Source organism: Littorina saxatilis, linkage group LG10, assembly GCF_037325665.1.
Source record: "Littorina saxatilis isolate snail1 linkage group LG10, US_GU_Lsax_2.0, whole genome shotgun sequence".
In the NCBI taxonomy this organism is placed as follows: domain Eukaryota; kingdom Metazoa; phylum Mollusca; class Gastropoda; order Littorinimorpha; family Littorinidae; genus Littorina; species Littorina saxatilis.
The window spans coordinates 13342975-13362871 of record NC_090254.1 but is presented as its reverse complement, the minus strand read 5'-3'; the positions used below and the strand labels follow the sequence as shown (position 1 = coordinate 13362871).

The window sequence follows — 19897 nt, the reverse complement described above, 5'->3', positions numbered from 1 at the left end:
GAAGCGATACTGGACGATTTTTCCAACGTTTACTGTGTTTTCTGATTTACTACGATTTTTTAAAAGTGTTGAACCCATTTCAGATTTACCTGCTTATCTGTTCTTGATTTGATACTTCCAAAGAACAAGTGGTACTTTGAGTTCCGGTTTTATGTTTTAACCAATCAGAATTTGGTTCCTAAATAAAATCGTCTGCTGCCTGTCCCAGCAGAGTCGGCAACAAGCACTGCTTGCCACATGTGTGATGTTAACAACAGAAACAGTCATAAATTGGGCAAGGTAGCAATGTAAATGAATTGGATCTAACTAATGTGCTTGTACTGCATCTCTGGCCTTTGAATTCACTCCAAATGTACTGGCTCAGCGTGAGAGGCAACATCCTGTCGAAGTCGTAAGCACGAGGCTGACTGGGAGATTATTATTCGAAGAGCATGCTGAAACGGATTGTAAGTACAATATTTTACATGTTCTCGACATTTCTGTTGATCTTTCCTTAACTTTAATTGTTTCCTTGATTTAAAACCCTAGGGCTTGTATTTTCAGTTGTGATACTAAGCACGTATCTATTTACCACAGTATCTGATCACTTCACACTTGAATTTTGGAATGATGAAGTGGAATTATTTCTGGATCTAATTTATTCCTTGTTCCCCCCCTCTCGATTCCTTTTTTCGCCACATATGTATTGTCGTGTAAGGGGTTAGATGCGTGTACTGGCTGATTTTTTTACTTCGGTCAGATACAGATGATTGGAAAAAAAACTTGTCAAGGATTTCAGAATTTAATAGATCTGTTCGAAGTTTTTACGGGATGGGTCCTGTTACAATACAGACTGAATGTGCGCAAGATGAACTTTTGATTAAACATACACACACAAATGAATCTCTTGATTTTGTTATACGGCGAATGTCCAGTTTCCACCCCCACGTCTGTGGTATGTTTTTATACTGTTTGATTGAATAGACTGACGTGCATTCTCTCGCAATTGTGCGCGCGTGTGTGTTTGTCTGTGCCTCAGACTTATTAATCAAAGATGATGTTGCACATTGCAGATCTATGCGACAGGAGCAAGTGGACAAGACAGCTACATTTGTCTGAGTGAAGATCCAACGGTAAGCTCTTTTAGCCGAAGACAGCGAGCCTGGGTGCATGCAAATGTTCTGCGCGAACTTAGAATCCGGTTTCATTCTAGAATGGACCGGGTCCAGGTTGGAATTCTAACCCTGCGCAAGTACAGGGGTGCCATTCTAGAATGAAACCCTTGAATAAAGGGGGCCGTAATGTTTGTAGGTAAGACAGAGTTGTCTTCCCTTGAATTATCTCCACCTGCACCTTCCCTTTGATAAAATGGGGCTGATTTGTCTACCCCTGAAAAAAATCCTTTGGCGATCTTGCGATGTCATGTCATGTCAAGAAAGTTGACACTCCTGAGTACGCAATAAACAAAGGCAGACTACCAGGGCGGTATTGTTTGCAGGGCAGTTGTTTTTGTGATGAGAGCCGGTTGCGGCCGCTTGCAATGTCAGCGCTGTCTCCCTCTCGGAAATGTCCGGTTTTTTGACAATTTTTTTGACAGTCAGACCGACTAACCGACAGACAGACCAACAGAAGGACAGAGTGAGTTATAGAGCTGTTGTCACAGGTTTAAAAAAAAGTTGACATTATATCTTCACAATTCAGAAGACCAACTTCATGTGTATGAATAAGATTAAAAGTTACAAGCGAGATCGGCAAAACACTGTCAGTCCGGAAATTTCCGTTCGTAGCGATCAGTGCTGAGTGTCTCTCAAAATCGTAATCACTTTCAGAACATCACAATCCCAATTCACGATGTCTTTGAGTAAAGTGTAAAAAACCCGAGAAAAAAACCCCAACCAAACACACAAAAAACAAAAACAAACAGAAAATCCACATTTGTGGCTTTGGCTGTGTGATAGTCTAACTGAAATGACTATTCCAACTTGGACCCAAATTCCAACCTTGCGCACGGCCGATTCTAGAATGGACCAGCAACAAGGGTTTCATTCTAGAATGGCACCCCTGTACTTGCGCAGGGTTAGAATTCCAACCTGGACCCGGTCCATTCTAGAATGAAACCGGATTCTAAGTTCGCGCAGAACACATGCAAGCTTCTATCATGTTCGTGTGAGTGCCGCGGGGCTATTAGACGACTTTTCATTATTCTTGATTTGGAGATCCATGCAGGGTATTAGAAAGTGCAGAATATACACGTTTGAACAAATACGATGTGTGTTTGCTCTGAAAAAAAGAAAAAAACGCAACAAACAAACATTGTATTTGTTTAAAGTATCCCAAATATTTATTACCTGTATCTGCATGTTTTTAATGATGAAGGGTAAATTACTTTGACGTGTGCTTTTTTTTTTATCCACACTGATAACGAATGATAGAAACACAATTGTAACAATAAATGTAAGCTGAACAATGCCTGCAACATTTCAGGCCTCAGAAGGAAGTAATTATGAGATTCAGACAGAGAGAGAAAGCCCAACACGAAACCAGTTGTGACATTTTTTATTTCATAATGTAATATTAAAAACACGACAACAACGTATTTCCTGTACTTAGTTTCGTGCAATTATGGATTGCAAAGTATGTCTAATTGAGTGGCATAAAGAGGCACAGTTGCATGAAAAACCAACTCGGATCTTGACTAGGATCAGGATTTTACATGGACACAACCTAGAATTTAACATCCTGGGGGGAGGGAGGTACTGCGCCTTTCACATCAAGATGTAAAGATCTATTTTAAATAATACTTATTAGAAGGGAACAAAATCAAACAAACTACAACAATCGTTCTGAGGGGAGAGAATTACCTCTTCCGAAGAAATTACCTCCCTTGCTTTTCTTGTCGTGACTTATGTAGAGTAAAGTGAATAGAAAGTGAATCAGTCAGTAACAAAAAAAACCACAACATTTCTTAAAATCAATGAGGAGTCTTGAAGTATTTGTCAATGTTAATCTTGTATGCATAACAAACAATATATTACGGATTGATAAATAAAGAAAATCGTCTCTTCTACAGGGTTGACCCCCCTAAAAAGGACACCCACAACCATGCAAATTACTTCTGCATCTGTTGAACCAATTATTTTATATATGGTATTCATTAACTTCAGTTTATGTTCTGCCTTTCCAGTAAGTGGCAATTTTGTAAATTGAATGGTCTGACTTTTGTGCAATTTTAATTTTCTCCAAATTCGGGGGTCGACTAAACAGAACGAGTTTTGACATTGAGCGGTAGCCATTTTTACCTAATTTAAACCCTTCAGGCTTTTACCTTTTTGATTATTTTGAATGTCTGAGTATGTAAAAACATCCCCTTCAACCCCCAGGCTATCGATGACCTGAAGAAAGCATTCAGTTACAGCTAGGTTCAGGGCAATCCTCAGACACGAAAGCGTTGGTGTCATTGGTGATGCAAAAGTTAGATAATTTAACCTACAAATTTGCCACTTTGTGAACTGCACATGCATAAAATCAAGTTTAAGTATGCTGAATATGAAGTTATCCAGTCAATTGGTGTAGAAGTTATAGCATTTCTGTCAGTTAACAGTATCTCTAAAGTAAAATCTGACATATTCGAAAGTTTTGCATAAACACCCAGACAATTTTTACGATATTCTCCTAAGCTTCTCCACTTCTCAGCCCTGTCTTGGAAATGAATTCGAATAAGGCAGTCAAAATAACTTAGTTTGGAGCACCCATCAATCAGAATAAGCATTAACTTTTGACACAGGAAATATTCCTGCATAATGGTAACAAATTTAATGATAAATCTAAACAACGAAGTGACTGTGGTAAGATGAACAAAGTTAAAAAAACAAAGGATTACTGTAAATGGTTTACGAATCGAAATCTAAACAAGTTTTAATGATAAGTAAAATGATAAAAAAAATAAAATAAAAAAAAAGCTAACGTCCTCGCATTTGTCCAGAATTATTCCATGTTTAACATGGGAACAGAGGGATAATTGGTCTAAAGAATTTTTAAAAAGGAGGGTTAAGGTAACCCTAACCCTCTTTGGACTATCTGTATGCAAAGCCCGCTATAGGTGAAAGACTTTTGTGGAAGCCATGGAAGAATGCATCGCTGTTGTGCTGGTTCAGCTTGAGGTCCTGTCCTAGCGAATATCCTGCACACACAAAAACACGACTTTTTAAGCCACTTATGTTGCATTCCGTGACATAGCTTTGTTAAAACCGTGTGCCTGATAATAATGACAGATTTTGTTGATATACATTTTTTTTAAGACACCCCATATAATATTGTTTGACAATCTCTTTCGACATAGTTTACGAATCACCAATGTGTATACAAACGCAAATAACCCACAGGTCAATAAATTACTTTCCAGACAGAGAGAGAGAGAGAGAGAGAGAGAGAGAGAGAGAGAGAGAGAGAGAGAGAGAGAGAGAGAGAGAGAGAGAGAGAGAGAGAGAGAGAGAGAGAGAGAGAGAGAGAGATTAAAACTAGAAAATGTGTGCTATATAAAACAAGGATAATCACTGTCAAATCTTTGCTTGTACCTGCATGGTGTTTACTGCGCTATATACACAACCTGTTTTATTTCATTTATTTATTTATTTATTTTTTTTTTTTTTGGGGGGGGGGGATGTTTTGTGATGAGGGTTTTTTCAAAGCCTTTACTGCTTTAGTCATTGAATCCACCCGACTTTGATTTATTGTTCAGTGATGGGTAATTGTGTGACCAACTATGTAAGTTAGTGATTGTTCTGGCTTCATACAATAACATTGCATTAATTTTATAAGTGTATGTGTGTGTGTTTCAGGCAAAAGCTGATATTACAGTCCTAGTTGTATGCAGTACCTCTGCTTCTTCGTTCAGGAATCAAAGTATACAATCTAAACCGATTATTTTGTTCAATAATGTTCAGCTTACCATCCCGAAGAAGGCAGTAACGTGCCGAGATATTGATTATAGATATTAACGTACCTAACCTGGTTACTGGTGTGTTTTCTTTTTATTTCAATAATGTAAATGTGTGACAACTTGCAGGGTACTTGATGTTCAGAGCAATTTTTCTGGCAAAAGACCTTTTATGGATCAAAGAAAACTTTTGTCGTGGTGCACAAGTCAATCAATTTGGTTGATAAATAATTTGTGCTGCATTTTCCCTGGTTCCAAAACGTAGTATGTATTACCACATGTCCTTACCTGTCATTGGCATCACATGATTCTCTGCAAGCAGTCTTTTGTGGAAATACGTCATTTAACACTTGCACTTATAGTAGGGCTGACCAAAAGAGTGGGATTCTCTGTAGGTCGAGTTCCTGTAGGTGGATTCCCTGTATACCTAAGACTTTAAAATTGGCAATCTAGTATACAGGGAATCCCACAGGGTGCAGTTTTTCAATAAAACTTGCAAACCTTACTCGAATTTCTAAGAAATATCAAAAAAAGATCGAAAAACATCAAATTCTAACGATGTCGCTAAGCATCACGTGACTTTCATTGATATTAGCAAAACGCTACAGGAACTACACCCTGTGGTATTCCCTGTATACAAGATTGCCAATTTTAAAGTCTTAGGTATACAGAGAATCCACCTACAGGAACTCGACCTACAGTGAATCCCATTCTTTTGGTCGACATAGACCCCATCAGCTATAGTAGGTGGCTGTGGAACGGTAGACATGCAACGACAACGAACAACAAAAGACAAAGTGTGGAGTACACTCCATTTTTCTTAACATACGCTAAGTTTCTTTGAGAATGCTCCAAGTGAAAATCAGGGGTTCCTAGGCCTGATATCACAATTAAACAGCTTCTTCTCAGAATCAGGAGGGAAAAAACGAGATGTTGTGACAAGAACAGACAGCAGCAGCAGCAACAACATTGCTAAATCGTCGCTTTAACAAGATTTCATGTTTAGTATCGCAGACAAAGCACGGCTACTGATCCGACCAAAGCCACACTTCATGCACGATGGGCACATTGTTATGGCCAGCTTGTTAACGTGAGCATTGTGTATGTTTTACATAGAATTGAATGTGTTTGTCGTTGTGTCTGTCATCTATCCTAGTCGTTTGATTTAGAATAAAGCAAACTTATTACAATGACGATTTTCTTCGGTTTTTGATGAAGGATTGGCATCAAGACTTTTCCTATTTTCCAACTCTGCCACCATACACTGGCCGTTCAGGTCTGCATGTCGACCACATGGTCTATGATCAGATTTTTCGGACATGTTCACAATGCTTACATGACCACCAAATGGAAAATCAGTTGGTATGTGTTATGTTTTTGTGTAAGCACAATCTTCATACAAGTAAACAGAAACAGTTTTGTTGCAAACAGAGCCTTCATAAGAAAAAATGCTTCTAAGTCAAAATACATACCCCCTTTTTCGTATTGCGTAAAATATACCCATAAATTCTGGACATCATATTTTTATTTTTTTTCACAACAATGAAACCAAACTTTGGCATATGTTTTAGCAATATATTCACAATAAAACCTATGAGTTTGAAGGCTGCATCTTGTTTTGTTTATTTTTGAGAATTTTTTTGCAAACCCATGCAAATGGCCAGTTTCTGGGGAGAGACTGGGGAGATAATGGCCAGTATAGAAAGAGTTAATAAGTAAACTAATGTCAGAAGTAGGTATTTACCTTGTTTGCCTTCGCGTTCTTGATAGCCCGCTGCAGCATTTGTATCACTTCCCTTGACATTCAAAACGCCAATGTATTTCTGAAAGGAAAATAAAGATATTGACCGAAACATCACACAAGTGGTATATCATGCTAGGTTTTGTTTACAGTGCCTGTTCTACGACCACATCTGATTGTAATTTAAATAAAGAAAAACTGTATCCATTTATTACATCTCTATTTGTGTGTGTTTGTGTGTGTGCAGGGGCGGATCACATCATTTTTAAGGGGGAGTTTCCAAATTTCTTTTAGGGACAATTTGACGACGCGAAGCGTTTATTTGAAGACGCGAAGCGTTCAACCTCCTTGGGAGGGGGGGGGGGGGGGGGAGGGGTCCGACAAATGTTGATAAAAACAAGGAAAATGGATCAATCTGAGCCAAGAAACATCCCCTAATACACCTTCCAAAAAAGTAAATATATTAAGAAGAAAAATTTGAATCACAACAAGGACAATTGATCGATCTGGCGCAACCTCAGCAAACTAATTAGCCAACTTCTTTCCAAAATCGTCACTTAGAATACAAAGGCCGGCTCCTAAGTGGTCCTGAAACCCCGGAACCCCCCTCCGGATCCGCCCAGTGTGTGTGTGTGTGTGTGTGTGTGTGTGTGACCGATGACCTTCTCTAAATTCTAATCGTTGCGTTTGCATGGTAATAAAGTTTTAATACTGGATATGCCCATGAAAAAATATCATTTCTTGTTCATGTCATTGTGTGTGTGTGGCCAGGACCGTGACTTCTGCTTGCCTCGACGTCTTCAGAAAAGACACAAAATGCCAGCAGGCGTATGTTCTTGGAGCACTCAGTATGCCGTCATCTGCAAACAAATAAATACAAATTATTCAATTGTGTAAATAAAGAACAATCATTTTAATATTACAACAAACAAGAAGGGCAAAGCCCATACGACTCACATGCTTGACCTTGACCTTTACATGACCTTGACCTTCAAGGTCAAATAACTAAACCTAGCAATGACATCATACACTAACAACTGCTTTACACATTTTTCCTACCAAAATACATGTGACCTTGACCCAAGGTCAAGGTCATGCAACACAAAGCTGTTAATTCAAGACATAGGAAGTACAATGGTGCTTATTGGCTCTTTCTACCATGAGATATGGTCACTTTTAGTGGTTCACTACCTTATTTTGGTCACATTTCATAAGGGTCAAAGTGACCTTGACCTTGATCATATGTGACCAAATGTGTCTCATGATGAAAGCATAACATGTGCCCCACATAATTTTTAAGTTTGAAACAGTTATCTTCCATAGTTCAGGGTCAAGGTCACTTCAAAATATGTATACAATCCAACTTTGAAGAGCTCCTGTGACCTTGACCTTGAAGCAAGGTAAACCAAACTGGTATCAAAAGATGGGGCTTACTTTGCCCTATATATCATATATAGGTGAGGTATTCAATCTCAAAAACTTCAGAGAAAATGGGGAAAATGTGAAAAATAGCTAGGCAACATTTATGGCCCCTGCGACCTTGACCTTGAAGCAAGGTCAAGATGCTATGTATGTTTTTTGGGGCCTTGTCATCATACACCATCTTGCCAAATTTGGTACTGATAGACTGAATAGTGTCCAAGAAATATCCAACGTTAAAGTTTTCCGGACGGACGTCCGGACGGACGGACGGACGGACGGACGACTCGGGTGAGTACATAGACTCACTTTTGCTTCGCATGTGAGTAAAAAAATCATATAACTGTAGTCTTCACCAGAGACATCCACTACACTATCTTTAAATAAAACTGCCGTAAAAAATTGAAATACTATAAAACTTACCCCCACTCAGATCTATTTGGGATTATTCAAGTTTCAACCATGAAACGATGCCGGTTTGGACAGATCTGCTACTTTGCCGCTGAAACTGAAATCAAAGGCGATCTTCAGAACTATTTCTAATCTTGTATTTGTGATTAATATAAAATACTGATCTTCCCTATAGAAGCTGATGTGTATACACATGACCAGGACAAGGTATTTTGTTACAGGGCATTTACGTAGACGTCGCAGTTCAAAATATCGTTTTAGATCTGATTTTGTACAGCAGCCTGTGTGATTCAGAATCGTCTGCCCTTTTTCGGTTTAACATTTTATGGACGATTCCTATGAGACTGCTCAATCATAACTGATGACAAATTCAGAAACAGATGATGGTTTCAAGTAGGCTACAGTAATGATTCGTTAAAAATGTCAAGCCACTCGTCAATCATTCACACTCAAAGAACCCAAGCCAAATCTGCTCTGGTTCCGAGCAGCTTTTTCCAACTGAGACCCTAATTGTTACGCATCTGCCGCGAAAAGATAGACCATAAACAAGCGGCACTGTACCATGCTTTCGTTTATGTTGCTAAACAGATTTAATGTGCATTGTAAATGTGCTTACAGCAAAGAAATGCATCCTTACTTACCACAAAAATACTGGTACCACATTCATCGCACTTGTGTCTTCTTACCAAAACCTATCGATATGTTTGTTTACGATATATTGGTAATTACTAACCGTTGACTATTTTTCAAAAATCTGAAATGACTTTTAAGAATCAAAGAAAGATTCGCTAAAAGAGTTGACTTCAGAAAATAAGCAATATTTTTCTGAACCATGAAATAACAAGAAGAGCAAACGCTCGATCGAGTCACTTTCGCAGTTCTGAATATTATATGAGGCATCAGATGGACAGGAAGAAATTGCTATTCACAACACAATGAGTCACGTTCACATAAAATTTGAGCCCGGTCACTTTTATAGTTTCCGAGAAAAGCCCAACGTTAAGTTGTGTGTTGCCGAACAGAAAAGGCTAGTTATCTCCCTTGTTTTTCTGATAACGTTCGTAAAAGGCTACAGATGTAAATACTTTGATGTAAAGAATAATCCTACAAAGTTTCAATCACATCCGATGAACTTTGTCAAAGATATAAAATGTCTAATTTTTCCTTTGACGCTGACCTGTGACCTTGAAAAAGGTCAAAGGTCAACGAAACCATCGTTAAAGTGTAGAGGTCATTGGAGGTCACGACTAAACAAAATATGAGCCCGATCGCTTTGATAGTTTCCGAGAAAAGATATAAAATGTCTAATTTTTCCTTTGACGCTGACCTGTGACCTTGAAAAAGGTCAAAGGTCAACGAAACCATCGTTAAAGTGTAGAGGTCATTGGAGGTCACGACTAAACAAAATATGAGCCCGATCGCTTTGATAGTTTCCGAGAAAAGTCCAACGTTAAGGTGGTGTCTACGGACGGCCGGCCGGACAGACTAACACTGACCGATTACATAGAGTCACTTTTTCTCAAGTGACTCAAAAATCGAAAACTCCGTTTGATCTTTTATTTTGGTAGATTGATGACAACAGCCGGAACTGAAAGTACCAGAACCAAAAATTAAGGGCATTAATCAGGTAAACTAAGAAGATTGTCGTTCCTGGCGCGCACTTCACATGTCCGTCAAACAGTGTCAGAGTGAGTGAAAAATTTTTTTTTTTCGCAGTTCGACAGTATATGAGGCCCTTCTTCATATCAAAGTGTAAAGGTTGCTGAACGATGTTTTTCCTTTTTGCTTGTTTAGTTACACTTTAAGGTGGTGTCTACGGACGGCCGGCCGGCCGGCCGGACAGACTAACACTGACCGATTACATAGAGTCACTTTTTCTCAAGTGACTCAAAAATCAAGCATACACACACAAATACATACACGTGTGCACAATCACAGGCATGCAAACAGACACACACACACACCCACACACACACACACACACACACACACATATTTACATTCACACTCACACATTCATTCACATACAAATACAGTGATACACACATGACATGCTGGTAGACTGGCAAACATTCAAATGAAGCGACAATGTAACGATACTGCAAAAAGCCATTCCTCTTTGCTTATACTGTACATGTATTGTTACTTACATTCTCCGCCACCTGAGATTCAGAAGATCCACATTGAGTAGAGGCAAGCAAGGGTTAGGAACACAAAAAAAATACAATTCCAGACCCAACAAAGGACCGCCACCATAAACACACAAACACACAATAAAGGCTCAGTAGTCCTTCCCGTGTAGACGATTCAGCTTGATCGCCATCTTAGATCTTTCTTTCTTTCTTTCTTTATTTGGTGTTTAACGTCGCGACGGGGAAAGGGGGGGAGATGGGATAGAGCCACTTGTTAATTGTTTCTTGTTCACAAAAGCACTAATCAAAAAATTGCTCCAGGGGCTTGCAACGCAGTACAATATATGACCTTACTGGGAGAATGCAAGTTTCCAGTACAAAGGACTTAACATTTCTTACATACTGCTTGACTAAAATCTTTACAAACATTGACTATATTCTATACAAGAAACACTTAACAAGGGTAAAAGGAGAAACAGAATCCGTTAGTCGCCTCATACGACATGCTGGGGAGCATCGGGTAAATTCTTTCCCCTAACCCGCGGGGGGGAGTCTTAGATCCACAGTCTAGGCCTTTACATGGGATAAGACTGATCCCTCTACTTAGACACATACCAAAAATCAAATTTCTGGCTGCATGCGTCTTTGCATGGTGGGATGATTTTTGTATGAATCGGTTTCTTAACTGACACTGGTGGTGTCCATGTGCAAAATGGTCAAAGTTCACTAAAATATTGATAACGGCCCTCACAGCTAGACAGCTGATTGGCTTTTGGTAATGTACGTTTATAAGTGGAGAGAATAATGTGACCCTCCACCACGAAATGAGTCGCATGTCACCTCGCGCGGTTCTGCGCTAGGCTTGGTATAAGTCCGGAGAATGTATGGTAACAGCGTGAGGGTCACCTTAGTCACAGGCTTATAACTCAAACAGTTTTCGCTCTTTTCTAAAACGGTTTTCACCACTGGATAGAGCATAAAAAACTCTGTAGGAAAATGTAAAAATATGAAAATCATGCAAAGGTGACATGCGACTCATTCCGTGGTGGAGGGTCACATATGGTCTTTGATCCCAGGCAAAATCCTGGACAGATCTAAAATGGTCTACGTGCTAACCAGTTTCACAGGAAGGACGCAATGTTAAACATTCACATCTAACTCGTGTTTTTCCTCTCACCGTTTCACCATCCTGTAAATTAGCCACAAACAGAGAAAGGGAAAAGCTGTGGTCTTGTCATTCACACTTTAGTTTACAGACAGTTATTTTTTTCAGTATTTTAGATCTGATGCTTCCTGTTGCATGGAACAGAACTCTCAACAACTAGTGTTAATTGAGCAGCGCATCTTCCTTGATCTCTTTTTTTCTGTCCAGAGATGGTCAGAACATAGATGATAAAACAAACATGGTTGGCATATTCACTTTCAATGAAACAGAAAATCATTATTGTAAATTTAGTGACCAAAGTTAGAATCATTAGGTCACAACACTTTCTAAATGCTGGGTGCTGAATAAGGTACGTGTCCTTGCAAACTGACAACATGTATTATTATTACTGTTCAAACATTGGCATTTTCTACTGCATACTTCAACAAACTTTTTCAAAATGCAAGGAAGTGTTCAGCAATTCCTTTGTTCAACATTACAATGAGATTTTTTCTAAATGGCATTATAACGGGATCCAGCAAAGCAGGTTTAGCAATATACATTTCAAATATATGTGCATAACAGTGAAGTTACAGTTCTGTGCAAAAGCTTCAGGGCAGGCAACAGAACTCTCTAAAATTCCATTTTGGGGTTTTCTATATCACACCTAAACTATAGTATGGATGGCTATACAAAAGAATAACAGAAACAAACATAATTTTTTGGGAAAAATCATAACATTTCTCTGTAAACACCAACATCAAGCAAAACCCATGGAATCTCACTTCTAGTCAAAAAGGGTAAAACCGGGAAGTCAAACAGGATCTCCTTGTTATTTTCACCCACACCAGGGTAAAAGCGCGCATACAAATTAAAACATCTGGGAGATAGATAACTTACAGGTCGTCCTTGAACCGTTGACTCAAGAGCGTCCACCAGGTCTGCTGTTATGCCTATCAAACTGTGATAGTCGGCCTGCAATTCAACAGCATCATGTACATATATACTATATAATATATATGCACTAACGAATCTGTGATTTTCTGTCCAAAATGCATTTTATGTTCTCCATGGACACTTCTAGACACAAATAGCTTTACAAAATGTGTACATGTGGGGTATGAAAACTCTGCCTGAAAAGCTTTCATCGCAAAAACACTGTCATCATCAGAGGGTTGTTCTCAGGCGTCGGTCTTCGTTCACTACACATGTACCTGATCCCTGTTTCAAGCCTGCCCAAAGCACCCTCTCCTTTTGAGACCTTGCTTTCACAGATGTTCTGTTCTTTCTTTCTTTCTTTATTTGGTGTTTAAAGTCGTTTTCAACCGTTCAAGGTTATATCGCGACGGGGAAAGGGGGGAGATGGGATAGAGCCACTTGTTAATTGTTTCTTGTTCACAAAAGCACTGATCAAAAATTTGCTCCAGGGGCTTGCAACGTAGTACAATATATGACCTTACTGAGAGAATGCAAGTTTCCAGTACAAAGGACTTAACATTTCTTACATACTGCTTGACTAAAATCTTTACAAACATTGACTATATTCTATACAAGAAACACTTAACAAGGGTAAAAGGAGAAACAGAATCCGTTAGTCGCCTCTTACGACATGCTGGGGAGCATCAGGTAAATTCTTCCCCCTAACCCAGGGGGGGGAATGTTCTGTTCATAACTTCTGTAAATTACCCTCCCCTGTAAATTATGACCTAATCTTCTCTGATTTGTTAGGGTGGTTTTGATATGGGGGTTCCATGGTATGGACAAACTGCTGCAGTCAAATTTAAGACTCTTTTTTTTTTAATTAAGAGATAATTAGACTGCCCTCACATGCACTCCCAAGATTTAGACCTACTAAAGGTAACATGGAAGACCAAACAGTCAAAGTCATGCGGAATGTGGCTACCTGAACTTTGTTGAAGCGTCGAATGTAAGTCAAGCTCTTTCTCTCTGCATCCACTGCTTGTTGTTGTAGGTATGTTGCCTGTGTTCGGTCCTCACCTGGAACAAGGAGGAAATGTTGAGACGGAAGCCAGCAAAGAAAATAATTGGCAAAACCAAACCAGGAAGATCGGTCACAATAATGCATGAAAGTCTTCTGAGATTTTCATACTGATGTGGGATGGGCAATGTAATTTTTCAATCTTACAAACGGAAGTGTTTGATTCTGTCCTGAACAGACAGAGTAGCCCTCACAGATCCTGTCGCATATCAGTGGACTTTTGACAACTGCAAACACATACACACACAAAACTAGACCTTGGAAATTAAAACTACAGGGTAAAGGTGCAATCCAAATGTAATCCACATTTTTCCTTAGAAAAATTTACTTCCATTGCACAAATTACGATGGGTTGTTCAGTAATATCTCAAGGCTGTTATAAAGTTACTTTCATTCTCAAATTAAATTAATTTGTTTACTTTCTAAAGTCTGCAGAACTATAACCACACACACTCATCATAAGATTGAATGTTACCTTTAGCATCTCCTCTTGTTCCTCGCTGATGACTGGCTAAGGAAAACCCTTATGTTACATGTCTCAACATACAACACAGGGTGTACAACACCGACAAGCAGAACAGATACTGTATCAGACAAATCAATGAACATACCAGAAGTGCATCAAACTTCGCAAGTAAAGTGAAAAGGATACATAAAGGTCGAAGAGGCGTGGTTGAATGGTAGATTTAAGTGACAGTGTCAGGAACTTTTCCACCCTGGCTACCAGATCTTTGGACCAAGCCTCCTGTGTAACGTAGAGAGCGCAGGTCACAGAAAAGGGGAAATAACTTAGATTGGGATGTATGTATGCAATGATATTCCCTCTGTTTCACACACACACACACACACACACACACACACACACACACACACACACACACACACACACACACACACAAGAGTACACCAACAAACAAACATATACATACACACATGCACACACACACTGACAAATACACACATGCACCCACACACCCTAGAACACACACACACGAGAGTACACCAACAAACACACGTACACACATGCCTATGCATCGAGACTCTTTCTATTTCACACACACACTTATACACACACACACACAAGTACACCAACAAACAAACGTACACACACACACACATACATACACATGCCTATGCATCGATACTCTTTCTATTTATGTGCCTATGCATCGATACTCTTCTGTTTCACACACACACGCATGCAGGTACGCACACACACACATACACTACAGTCCTGACTTACGGTAAACATTTCTCTGTATGACGGATGTGTTTTTGGGTTGGGAACAAAGGGCAGAGCGTAAAAAGGGAGGAATTCCGTTGTCTGGCTGAGTTTGGATCCACGTGTCTCGATGAATTTCTTGAAGTCCGCCATTGCTTCCTCTGTGGCAGCCTGTCAACAAGCAAGTTATGAAACCTTTCCTTAGGTAAAGTCAAAGCTGCCTTGAACACATAAGACATAAGATTTTATTTCAACCACGTGCATTACACAGGAATATATCTTGGTTTGAGTTCATGCAATACATAGTACATTCAAACACAACAACCAAACAGAGTGCTAACAGAACTGCAAACACACAGACTCTGAATAACACCTACCTGCCTATTAGGGCCACCTTAAAGGATTAGTGGCGAGTTCGTCTTTCCATAGCATCTATTAGAATACCTTTTGATTGGTCCCTTGGGTGGCCGTTAAGCAGCTGATGTTAATTGGGCAAAGTCAACTTCGCCACTTCACATAAACCTTGCTCCATGAAGCTTTGGAACTGAATTTGTCATAAAAAGACTTTGCGAAGTCAACTTCAAGCTCAGTTAAGGAAGGCTTTCAAGACATGCTTTCCTGTACATGTATTGTCTTTTAAGAACAAAGAAAAAGTCGCACTTAAAGAATATGAGAGCTGTCCTTCAATTTTAGGCATTTTACAAAACAGAGTTTTTCAAGCATTCCGGAAAGAGAAACCATACATGGTTGAATACAGCTCGGAGTCGTACAGATGCACAAAACACTTCAGACTAAAAAACGTCTCAGGTCATCAAGAAGCCTTCTCATTTTATTTTTAATCAAATTTAAACCCTCAATACATCTTAGGGACGTGGTAGTGATAAACACATACTGAAGTCTTAAGCTACTCTTTGGGAGACAACTTTCTGCGTTTTTGTCCGCTTTCATTTTTGTGTCTAAATGTTCAGCATTTGCCAAGTTAAATTATATACGGATGTGAGATTTGTTGTTTCTCGCAAAACGTTAAAATATCCAATCTGTCTCCTCATTAACCAAATTCATGGCATTATAACTTGAAACTTGAAAGCGCACACAAATCAATTTTACAGAAAGTAATTGTAATTAAATGAAAGAAACCATCACATCCTCTTGAGGTGCACCTGTGGCTGTTGATTAATCCTGAAAACTCTGAGATCGCAGTTTAGCAACAGCAGCTATATATAACTCAGCCTGGACGTCACTTGATTTACTTGTCAAATAAAAGAATGGCTTTTTTACTTTTAGCTTTCATCTAAAAAGCAAAGCAAGTTCAATTGGTCTATTGGCTCAAAAGTTATAATCAGCTGAAGACTGAAACTAAAATTTTGTAGGGCTGTTTGTACTAGTAGTACAAAAGTACGCTAAAAATGTACAAGTAGAATGAAAGGGGCTGAAAGGATTAGGTCAAGAACATCATGAGAGTTCCCCCATCAAAATTAACATACAAGAGGTGTTCAACACTTGCCTGTGGTTGGTTGTACTTGATGGGATAGACTGTGAAGTAGATTTTGAGATAGAATTCCAGTTTTTGCGCGACTTGGTCACTGTTCTGTACAGCAGGGGGAAGGTAGTCTTGCCACAGTTTGAAGAACATGTCCCCTTTACCTTCGTGGAAAAACTCTATCATCTGATTCTGAAACAAGCACAGAAAAACATGTTAAAATGGCAACAAAGTATTAAACTTAAATTTAATTTAAAGGTATAGCTAGTTTTGATGTCAGAGAGTTTAACAGCACTTGTACCACTAAAAAGACTATCTATTTGCAATTACATTGTCTCTCTCTTCCCCTCAATCTCATGCCCCTCAACTCTCGTGCCCCCCCCCCCCCCACACACACACACACGCACATGAACACCACCACCCCTCCCCTTCCTTTATGTATCCTCCATCCCCTACCTTCCCTCCCATCCTCCTGATGTCATTTTTTTCCCATTAAAAACTAATACACATTCACTTCATCAAACACACTCCATTGAAAAAACAACCATGGCATCTCACAAACTGAAGGCATTTAAATTTGGTAAAATTAATTCCTGTGACATAATTACCTGAGCCATGATGCACTTCTCATCACCGTGAGCTCTCTTGTCAAGATGACTGACTGGCTTCTTCTTGGCTCGGCATTCTCGCTCAAACTCAGTAAGAGTGCCGTCAAAGCCACCAAAGTCAAGGTACTGGAACAAAAAAACAACTACAGACATAAACAAATTTAACTGAGATAAAGGGACTACCAAAATTAATACTCTTTAATGATTGAATAGTCAGTGCAATATAAGCAGCGTTGTTCTCACTGTATTAGTGCTATGAGCGAAAATGAAAATGCTTCCATCAATGACATCAAAAAGCGAGTGGACCATGCAGTAATATTATTCAGAATTTAAAAACACATTACTTGCTTGAAAAATGGTTAGAGTCTCCCTAAAATCAAAGTTCTTCTTTCTTGAAAAAAAAAAGCATGATTAAAACACAAGCATTTACTCATGGCACCTATTGAAAACAGCCGATACAGTGTTCACTGTCACAAAGGAATGAGTTTTCTTTTCCCTTTTATTAATTTCTTAAAAGTCAATATATACTAGCAGATTTATCAGAAATGTATCTCCAGCCTAAAATTAGCACCAGTCCCTTTCCCTGAAATTATAGAAGCAAAATATTTGATAACTTTTGATTTTTTTTTTACCTCTTTGACAATTGAATTCAGCTCCCCTTCGAAGGCCACAACAGAGAGGTTGCCCGACATCTTGCGTGGCTGATCAGGTTTCCGTTCACTTTTTGCAGAGTTCATTCAGAACTTTCCATATCTCTGAAATATATAACAATCAATTTGCTACTTTACTGACAAAACGCAGTACAACTTTCGCATTTCTTTTATGGAAACAGTGGTATAAAAAGACAGAACTTTCGATAACAAAGTCACTCTCTCTGTGTCTCTTACCCTCTCTCTCTCTGTCTGTCTCTCTTTCTGGATCTCTCTCAATCTCTTCTTGCTGTTGTAAAGTTCTTTCAACGAAAATGCAAACTAATTTATATGCGGAATACGGGGATTATGTGAGTGTGGATGCCAGATCATGGTAAAAATATGGAATTTATATCATAACTGTGATAAATTTGCTCACTGATATTGAGGCGAAAAAACAGCTGCAAGAAGTCTGTTCTTGACACGAAATACTCTTCTTGGGCCAATAAAGACGCTAAAATAGAACCTACGATTTAAACTTTATATCGGAATAAAAGCAACCTTACTGTATCAGTTTTAGATGAAAATACGTCCACAGAAATGTTTACATCGATGGCATGCCAACCTTTACACTTCCGGTTAAGAGGTTGAAGAGTAGTTTCCCTTGTCTCGCCAAATGAGGATAAGCCAAGTGGGAATAATAAAACTCGTGTAGATCATGATACTGACAGCCTCGGATACAGTCAGCGAAAGCGAAAACTGAAATCTTGCGTAAGAGTTGTTGCATAATTATTTGAAGTAAAACATTATTTCTTGCGAATAAAGAAGTCAGAAAAACACGAGTATGTTAGCAGATGAAACAACTTGACAGACTTGAAAGAGGGTCACCATGCGGGTGGGGGGGGGGGGGGGGGGGGGGGGGGGGGGGGGGGGGGGGGGGGGGGGGGTGTCTGTGCACGTGTGTCACGCGTGATTGTTCTGAAAGTCTACTATTTATTTCATCGTAATCAAGTAAGCCCTCATACGTTATTGTTCTGAAAGCTTACTAATTTACATGATTGTTCTGAAACTCTACTAAAGGTAAACTTGCTTCACCCGTGAAATGTTGTCAGATATGGAACAATATGTATACCCCTGCCCAAAGAAGTTGGAGGGGGGTATACTGGATTCACTTTGTCCATCTGTCTGTGTGTATGTCTGTATGTATATGGAACCATATTTTGATACAATGATACTAAATCTTAAGTGAAATTGATATTTATACCCCCGCCCAATGAATACAAACTCAACAAGTAATACGTTTCATACATTGAACATGTCTTCTTTATTGTTCTCAACTCAAAATAGAAATTAAATGTACAAAGACAAAAATTATTTATCATCTTAAAAAATGTAATGATTCTTCTCGAGTATTCCCAACTCAAACTTCGAATTACAGGTTTAAAGGGACACATAGAAACTTTTGATTTTTCCTCTTTGTCATGCTTAGGTGGCTAGATCACCAAAATGGATCGAAAGGCATGGCAAGAAGGGAAAATGGAAGCTACTTTTTGCCCCTTTAAAGACGAAAGGCACAACAAATAATTTTCACATATGAAACTTTTTTATTTTTTATTTTTATGAACTAAACATTCAACTGGAGAGGGGATGAGAGACGTGAGGAGATGGCCGGGGTTGCGAGATGGGTGGGGAGTCTGGGCTATAAAGTTCTTGCACGCGAGACAATATACTTCTTTTTGTGTGTAGGGGGGGGGAGTATTTTGTTTATCAACTCTCTCTCTCTCTCTCTCTCTCTCTCTCTCTCTCTCTCTCTCTCTCTCTCTCTCTCTCTCTCTCTCTCTCTCTCTCTCTCTCTCTCTCTCTCTCTCTCTCTCTCTCTCTCTCTCTCTCTCTCTCTCTCTCTCTCTCTCTCTCTCTCTCTCAGGCTCTCTCTCTCTCTCTCACTCTCCCTCTCCAACTTCATTAGGCTGGGGTATAAATATCAATATCACTTAAGATGGTATCATTGTATCAAAATATGGTTCCATATACTTGCAGACATACACACAGACAGATGGACAAAGTGAATCCAGTATACCCCCCTCCAACTTCGTTGGGCAGGGGTATACATATTGTTCCATATCTGACCATTTCACGGGTGAAGCAAGTTTACCTTTAGTAGAGTTTCAGAACAATCATGTAAATTAGTAAGCTTTCA

General features: G+C 39.1%; 2 protein-coding genes and 1 long non-coding RNA gene across 5 annotated transcripts in view; 1 reads left to right on the top strand and 2 right to left on the bottom strand.

Moving 5' to 3' along the window:
- Positions 1-18339, bottom strand: part of LOC138978209 (lisH domain-containing protein ARMC9-like) — a 46300-nt gene extending 27961 nt beyond the window's left edge. For all 3 annotated transcript variants that reach the window (XM_070350871.1, XM_070350872.1, XM_070350873.1), the window contains exons 1-9: positions 18267-18339; positions 17704-17826; positions 17072-17197; positions 16488-16655; positions 15005-15154; positions 14414-14506; positions 14237-14261; positions 13666-13760; positions 12663-12737 (exon numbers count right to left, since the gene is read on the bottom strand). In XM_070350871.1, coding sequence (XP_070206972.1) covers positions 12663-12737; positions 13666-13760; positions 14237-14261; positions 14414-14506; positions 15005-15154; positions 16488-16655; positions 17072-17197; positions 17704-17808 — 837 coding nt within the window. In that variant the 5' untranslated portion in view covers positions 17809-17826; positions 18267-18339. The remainder of the gene's footprint in view (positions 1-12662; positions 12738-13665; positions 13761-14236; positions 14262-14413; positions 14507-15004; positions 15155-16487; positions 16656-17071; positions 17198-17703; positions 17827-18266) is intronic.
- The window catches only part of LOC138978212 (uncharacterized), a 448901-nt gene that overhangs the window by 146419 nt on the left and 282585 nt on the right, over positions 1-19897 (top strand). The gene's annotated exons all lie outside the window — the stretch shown is intronic.
- On the bottom strand, positions 2521-8648 carry LOC138978216 (uncharacterized). The gene is made up of 2 exons (XR_011459605.1): positions 6660-8648; positions 2521-4159 (listed from the first exon to the last, which is right to left on the bottom strand). It is a non-coding gene; the product is annotated as an uncharacterized lncRNA (long non-coding RNA).